The 8,754-nt window shown below is 37.8% G+C and overlaps 1 protein-coding gene across 1 annotated transcript in view; it reads left to right on the top strand.

The window, feature by feature from the left end:
• Window positions 1-1,359: 1,359 nt before the first annotated feature.
• Window positions 1,360-8,754, top strand: part of LOC135700598 (titin) — an 85,724-nt gene continuing 78,329 nt past the window's right edge. The window contains exon 1 of the mRNA XM_065221135.1: window positions 1,360-2,097. Within this exon, the coding sequence (XP_065077207.1) occupies window positions 2,067-2,097 (31 nt within the window). The 5' untranslated portion in view covers window positions 1,360-2,066. The remainder of the gene's footprint in view (window positions 2,098-8,754) is intronic.

Raw genomic sequence — 8,754 nt, 5'->3', positions numbered from 1 at the left:
ATATACTTTCATTCCCCCAAGCCGTTTTCCGATCAGCGAATTCGGTGTCCAGGCATAGCTGACTAATGGTAAGAACCCCCAAATGGTTTTAACTAAAGTCAAAACTTTAAACGCGTTTTTCTCGAAACCACATTTTTTTTATCGGGCGAAGATTTTTCTCAGAAACTATAAGAGATATTGACTTGAATCTTTGCGCATTTTGTTCCTTATTAAATTCTTTGGAGCTTCTCCCACTTTCAGCCAAAAATATTAACATTTAACATTGTTTGAAGCACCTTAAAGCTGCAAAAAAGCGGGCTAAAAATCGCCTGTTTTTTCATATGGCCGCCATTTTGTTAATTTGCAAGATTTTTTGCTGCCAACGGGAGAAGCTCCAGAGAATCTTATGCAGATTATTAATTTCATCACGAAATCTGTTTCAGATAAGGCGTTCCAGAGAAAAGTCTTCGCCCGTCCAGGCGTTTGCGACGAACAGGGGTCTGTTTGCCGCCATTTTGTGACGTCAATAATGTCTTTTTTGTGTCGAAAAAAATTTATTTGTAAACTTTAATGTTCAATAAACAAGAATCCCAAAGAGTTAGGCGCATTACTATTCATTTTCCTTGAAAAAAAATTAATTGAAAAACAGGCCGAAAAAAGGCAAAAGATTGGGAATACCCCCTTAAAGTATTTTCAGGAACGCATAGGAAAATAAACAAATAGGTTCTAAAAACTAGCATCGCTAATAAGTGACAATTTTGTGCAACAATGCCTATATTTTTTTATAAATCGACATGTCGGTTTGCTCTATAAAATTTTTTGAAGTAGGTATATCTTTCATTCTAGGCTTGAGTACCATGACTTTTCAAACACCGATTTTTTTCGGGACAGTTTAATGCTCATCTATTTGTTCGATATAAACATGAAACTAACTAATTCCAACCAAACATGAGCATCCCAACTGGCGATAGCTTTTTGATGGTTGTCCATGGTGATTATATTTTCATTGGCCGTGAAGTAAGTTACTCTACAACGAACGCATGAATCGCTATGCATCCACATCACGACTTGTGATCAATGGATGCTGCGAATCCATCGAACGATAGAGCATTGAAAAATTCGACTGTGTCCAAAGGAAAATTCAAAACAAAAAATAGATGCGCGCGCTGTTCTAATAGACGTGGGAAAACCACACCGAAAAGAAACTAAACCCACACGGCCACACACCCCAGTACCGGCAGGCATACTGTCATCAGGTCTATTTGAAACCAGAAAAACGTAAAACAGTGGTAGGTCTAGTGTTCCGGGCCACAGACACTAGTAAGCGAAGCCGAATTTGTTACGAAAAATAAAGCAACGCGATTCGAACATCGCTCGCGTCTTTACCAATGTGATAGACTTTACTCTGTTTCTTCGAGCGTTGAGATTTGCACACAAAACCTCTGTTTTTGTGTTCAGGTTTTTTGTTCTTGGCTTTTTTCGTGTATCCTTGTTTTTACTTCCCCCAACCACATCCTTCCCACACGTGTCCGGCAGTTTGATCTTCCATTATTTTCTTGCCTCGGCAATCGGTTATCGTTTTCACGCACGCACGATCTTCAAATGTACGCTAGTGTTCGCGGTGGCATCAGCGGATTTATCACGCCAACTTCAAATAATTGAATGCGGCTTGCGGCGGTGATCCTAGGTGATACTTTGTGCAAGTGCATCGTGACAGTGTTTTAGATTAAGTACATTTAAGGTGTATGTTAAGCAGCGTATAGTCACGATAGTTTTGAAAGAAGGAAGAAAATCATTCAGTCGAGATATTTTTGACGTTGAACAAGTGTGTGCAAGTGAGTTACAGTAATTTTCGAAGAAGAAAAATCGAAATTTGTGCTCGTTCACGAGAAAAATTCTGCAAAAGAGAATTTTTACTCAGTGCGGCCGACGAGAGGAATGCGTCAACGAAAATTCGCTATAAATAAGTGTGATAGTATATAATTCGCAAAAGGCACCGACAAAAATTGCCGGTTTCGAAATTTGGCTGTTTGTTACGATAAAACTATCCTATAAGTTATGATCAGCTGCTGATCATAATAAGCACCATGGATAAGGATAAAACTGACACCGCCAAAGGTAAGCTCTTAAAATACTAACAATTCTACGTCTTAATTGCTACTCTGCAAGCTTAAATACTCTTCTAAGTCTCCTCCTAAGCCTTCCAAACCTTAATCCTTTGATCCAACCCTATCCTGAAACGAGGACTGCCGTTACAATGAGTCACATTGACACTAGCAGGAAAGCATCTTTTGCTCAGATGTTACTATACGTGGCACCTGTTGTGGGTAAATATATATCGCACGTAATGAAGTTCGATTTGTTCATTTTTCGCCAGCCATTCTCATATATATCTTCTTACTTGGCTCTCAGTTTTGTCTTCGACATACTCTTGTTCGTGTTTGTTCTAAAATTATACATTCGCTTGTCTTTACTCAACCAGCGCATTACATCAAGCAGAACCAGTGTCACAAATGACTGGGTGGCTCCACATAAAAATCCAGGTTCATTTCATCACTCGCGCACTCTTGTGCACCGTAATATTTGACAGAAGTGAAATACAGTGCCGATATAAATACAACTCAGTGGCAATTTTCACACTTGTAGGCGTACGGCTATAGTGGCGCACGTTGATTCACTCACACCGAACGAAAGGTGTGCGCCGGCGAGGTAAATATTTTGGAGCATTGGCAAGCATGTTAATTGAATACGAAAAATATGACTTATTCGATACTTCGATCGCTCTGAATGCCGAATGTTTATCTAAAGCTCAACATGGGAAATTATAATTAATGTTCAATATCAAGTAATCTTCGAATATTATGGATTACTTCTATGCATATTTTCATCAATATATTTTAAATACAAATAAGCTGACCCGAATCAAATGTTAATTGAGTCTCCTCGGCAATAACAATATTCTCACATTGAACATGAAATAACTGATACAAAAATGTTTTCCACATACCTAGCTGCGTCTTTGAACGCGATGTTTAGTTTCTAAATATTGAGAAGCAGTCCTGCTTCAAAGTAGATAAATACTAATGGGAATTTGAATAGCTGAACTGGCCAGAAATTCAATCCACGCATACACGTGTATACCTTAAGAATCTTCAGGTTCTACAAACTATTATTTTATGGTGAAAATAAGAATCTTAGGTCTCCTCATAACACAGAATTTTCTCAGAACTATTCAGTATTCCGAATGAATAAATGCTTAATCTAAGAAATGTATGTGACCTAAGCTCCAGAAATTCTGTAAGATTTGTTTATTGCTCCTATACATCAATGATGTTGGTATTGATAATAGAAATTATAACAATCATAATAAAAGTATTTATATGTTACTTTTATTATGATTGATATAATTTCTATTATTAATACCAATATCATGAATGATGATAATGGTTCCACCTCTTACCCCTACAAAGATTTGAGCTGGACGATTTATCTTTAAGATAATTAAATATGACATTTTTACCAGGTTTGCAAACAAAATCGAACTGGTTTCAGTTACAGATATAAATTCCCTCTACAGTTAACAGTTGCTTCACATCGATATAAATGTGGAAAAGCTCAGGCGTCCACCTCTTAGTTTACCTTTTTGTCCACCTTAAATATTCATAAGTATTACAAGCAATCAAGAGTTAATGAACAATCAACAAAGCATCCTATTATACTAGCAACCCCGCAATCTGATGCTATCATAATTTTCAGCAATGTCAGGAATGCTCACGAACCCCCGTCATTTGCCAGAAAACTTACTACTAACTCAAGGTATCTTCCAAATAAGCTTCAAAATTGCATTTTTATCAAACTTTAAATTCAGTCCTTTATATCCATAATACGCGCGCGAGGCTCAAACCTATGTAGACTACTTTTTTTTTTAAATCTACTTTTAAATCAAATATTAAAAATCCATCATCACCATCGTGGAGAACAGAACTAGTTTCTGCAGTGCTACAATAATTATTTAAATTTCGTTTTGACAGCTATCCATATAAAATAATGCGTTAGCGATAACTTCGTCAAGATACATAATTTGTCAATTCACAAAAAAAATATAACTGTTCAAAAATCAGTTTTGACGTGTGAAATGCAGTGTCTTTTAAATTTTGTAAGTGTTACTGAACGTTTGGTTTGTCTAGGCATCGAATTGAAAACCTTTATTCCTTTAAAATATTATGAATTTTGAGAAGCACAAGTCAAGAAATGTGGTATTCTTATTTCTAACGCGTTTCTAGTATTATATCTACGCAAGTCACTTCCTCTTTCAAGTCGACCACACAAATATCGAGGCAGCAAACCATTAACTACTTTAAAAATGAACACAATTCTTTACTTCACCGACAACCATTGTAAGGCGTCTAGCATCAAAGTTGAGGAAGTGAATCTATTACATCTCAAAATCAAACGCATTATTTATTCTGCAAGCGCTGTAATCTCGATATTTGTGTTTCATTGGCCAGAAATAAAATGAAAGGGCAAAAGTCTAGATGAGGAGAGATAATTGATTTATATAGCTGTATTTTACTGACAATAGTTAAATCGTTTTTCAGTTTCTTGATGACATTGTCAATGTGAGAGTTGAACTTCAGGTTGTCATCAATAATCACGCCAAGATTTTTAATCGCCCGAACGCGATCAATAGCGTCAATTCATCAATTACAACAGAGACGTTCTCATTTAATCGATTCCGCGAAATTACCATACATTTAGTTTTACTTGTATTCAATTTTAACTGCTTGTACTTCAACCGTCTACTTAGAGAACACAAATCTTCATTCAAGTGTAAAACGGCATCATCTAAATCCTTAGCTGCAATGAATAACACAGTATCATCTGCAAAAAGATTAATGTCGTAAAATCGTAAAACACGTCGCAAGTGCATCGTGACAGTGTTTTAGATTAAGTACATTTAAGGTGTATGTTAAGCAGCGTATAGTCACGATAGTTTTGAAAAAAGGAAGAAAATCATTCAGTCGAGATATTTTTGACGTTGAACAAGTGTGTGCAAGTGAGTTACAGTAATTTTCGAAGAAGAAAAATCGAAATTTGTGCTCGTTCACGAGAAAAATTCTGCAAAAGAGAATTTTTACTCAGTGCGGCCGACGAGAGGAATGCGTCAACGAAAATTCGATATAAATAAGTGTGATAGTATATAATTCGCAAAAGGCACCGACAAAAATTGCCGGTTTCGAAATTTGGCTGTTTGTTACGATTAAACTATCCTATAAGTTATGATCAGCTGCTGATCATAATAAGCACCATGGATAAGGATAAAACTGATAATAAGGGCAAAAGTCTAGATGAGGAGAGATAATTGATTTATATAGCTGTATTTTACTGACAATAGTTAAATCGTTTTTCAGTTTCTTGATGACATTGTCAATGTGAGAGTTGAACTTCAGGTTGTCATCAATAATCACGCCAAGATTTTTAATCGCCCGAACGCGATCAATAGCGTCAATTCATCAATTACAACAGAGACGTTCTCATTTAATCGATTCCGCGAAATTACCATACATTTAGTTTTACTTGTATTCAATTTCAACTGCTAACACTTCAACCGTCTACTTAGAGAACACAAATCTTCATTCAAGTGTAAAACGGCATCATCTAAATCCTTAGCTGCAATGAATAACACAGTATCATCTGCAAAAAAGATTAATTTCGCAAAATCGTAAAACACGTCGCAAGTCATTAATATACATAATAAATAACAGGGGCCCTAATACACTTCCATGGGGCACTCCAAGGTTATTCCCCACGGGACTGAAAACAGAATCATTAAAAACAGTCCGTTGAGTTCTGTCAGACAAATTTTTCAAACATATATTGTTTGGATTCTTCCGGTTTAATCACAATGACCGGACGAGTCTCACGATTATTCAGTTTGTTACTGTTACTAATATTTTTATTTGTACTTGTACAATCACGACTAGATCTTTTTACAACAACCGCATTTTCTTGAAAAACATCATCAGTCAAATCGTTGTCACTATTTTGAAATTTACGTTTTTTGCGTCTGGATTTCGGTCCGATTCAGAATGAATCATCGCCCTAGATGTACCATTCGTTGCAGCTTATTTCTTTTCCGTACTAATTTCAAAACAAGAACTATTTATCGTATTCCATTTCTCACTAATTAATTTTTCAAAGCAACTTAAAGAATCGTTCAAATTTTGTTGCATTTTTTTCCATGCCAATTCTCAACGCGTTGTCTATCTGAGCAGTAACGTTGTTTCGTATACCAGTGATAGAGTCAGCAACAGCAGACAATTGCTTCATTGCTTCCCCCATCATTTTGGTATCCGAAACCGATACATTCTGCTCGTCACAACTCTGATCTGACAGATAATTACTACACTTGAATAGAGCATTTGCATTATCTGTGATAAGCTTTGCCTGAGTCCACGTAAGTGTATGCATTTGCAATGAAATACAGGAGCACACTTGCCCACACAGATAACAGGCAAATCACTTACCAAAATCCCCAAATTACATATTACACACTCTATCACTCTATCAGCACCATATCTATCCACATATACACATAAACTTTACATGCAACACTACAGAACCACACGTAAAAATGAACGAAAGCAGCAATTTACAATGCCGCAACTTACTAAAGGGTGCCTATAGCATCGCGGGCGAAGTAAAAAAAAAACCCAAATTAAAAAAGAATCAGCTGCAGCAGCAACCGTTTTCCTACTTATCCACTAAATGATCACTACGGGGCACGTGTAGGATCAATTCTATCGTGGCACAAGCACAATTTCACACTTAATTAATCGAATATTTATCACAGCACTGTGAAATAAACTATAACGTTCGTCATTACACACAATAAGATAAACAAAGCAACATGTTCAAAATATAAAAAGTCAAATTAGAATACACTAATTTTCTCTATCAAAACGGATGAAAACCTTCGACGAAGCGCATCTCGTGTCATGTGGAAGTCGAAAACAGATGCGACTCTGTTAAATGCATACTGTAGCCCACAAATCGCACCGTATTTTAAGCGTCGGTGTATTTTAATGTGACGTCGGTGAAATTCTTGTTCTGAAGATGATTCCTTAAGTGAAGGCGTCTATATAGGACTTAAGTAAAGTCGTATATAAACGCCTTATCGACTACATACGAAATGTGTTACCTGAATGATAGTTCGAATCTAAGACCACACCTAGGCCTTTCACCTGATTCACGCGTTCGAGTGCCGGTTCAAGCAGATCACAGCTGGACACAATCGATTGCTTTATTCGTGAGAACGTTATGGCAGAGCACTTGACTTAGCGACGATCACACCTTCCTTCGAAAGGGATGTAAAGTCGTGATCCCCGGTCCATAGGTAGGGTCTAACTGTGAGAACTGTCTTCCTGGCGATCGACGGAAAACAAATCAAGGAAAAAAAAGCACTTGACTGGGTCCACTACCATACCATTAAAGTAGAAAAATCAACGATCCCAGATGGCTCCCTGCGGCATACCTGATGTCGGAGTTAAATTAAACATAGCCCACTTAGTAATGGAACAACGTCATTTGGGTCTATTTCGGATGTGAATTAACCAAAAGCCTGGCATGTCGTATTCGCATTGTAGCCAGCATTCAAAGTATAACATGACTGGTTTCCATGGTAACACATTCGCATGCATACGTTGTCAGGCTGGGCCCACAGTATGAACCTTTGCTTATGTTGACTACTACCAGTTATTGCTTGTAGAGTTAACTGATTTGAAAACGGTTTTCACTCAAGTGCATACTGAAAATTTAGTCGATTTCTGAATTTATGTATGGGCTTGAAGCGGCGTACAACAATTTTAAATTGGCTTACTACTTGACTAGCCTATTGGTCCCAAGTACATGTATAAGCGTACCCCATTCTAGTCAAAATTCTAGAACTGCATTATGTTTGTTTTGATTCGCTCTGAAAGCTTGATAGATAAAATGCGGGGTTCGTGGATTTTTCTATGTTTCGAGGGATGCATCGATTACCTTGGGACCGAAGAGAGTACCAGAGCTGATCCAAAAAGTTTAGCACGTTTCTTCGGGACCGTCTGGTCTTAGCCATTTTTTTCTTGGAGTACGCCTGTGCTTCGAAAATCAAAACTTGAATGCAATCGATGGTAGCGTCGTTTGCGGGCCCATAAATCCTCATAAAGCGAGTGATGACTACCGAAATGCAGCACTTTACAAATCACACGTTCTACGGGTGCAGTTTGGTTTACGCCGGGATTCAAAATCCTTTTGTGGCTTCTTAAATAGCAGGAGAAAAAAATCTGCCAATTCCACCCAATGTGGTCTTTGACAGCAGGGAGTCCAAGAGGGAAGCAGAAGCGTGCGATTTCTTCGCGACACTTTTTGCATCCGTCTTCCAATCAGAGTCATCGTCCGACGCCGAGGCCAAACTGGCTGCGTCAAACATATCGCTGGACGCAGTTGATATGGACACGTTCGAAATATGCAATGATCCTGGATGGGAATCCTGCTGTTGTTCTCCGTCGCTGTGCAAACGCTGTAACTGAGCCGATAGCCTTCATTTTCAACCACTCGTTCGAGGAAGGAGATTTTCTCATGAGCTTGAAACTGTCTTACATGCTTCCTGTGCCCAAAAGCGGTGACCGTTGAGATGTCAGAAACTACCGTGGGATAACCAGCATTTCTGCCGCTTAGAAGCTATTCGAGATCATCGTCAGCGATCATATTCTGCGTGCTACAAAGACCCACATC

This window comes from Ochlerotatus camptorhynchus, unplaced genomic scaffold, assembly GCF_037179485.1.
Source record: "Ochlerotatus camptorhynchus isolate MF236.1 unplaced genomic scaffold, CSIRO-AGI_Acam_v1.1 ptg000139l, whole genome shotgun sequence".
NCBI classification, from domain to species: domain Eukaryota; kingdom Metazoa; phylum Arthropoda; class Insecta; order Diptera; family Culicidae; genus Ochlerotatus; species Ochlerotatus camptorhynchus.
Note: the sequence above shows the minus strand (reverse complement) of the source record. Positions and strands in the feature narration are given on the sequence as shown.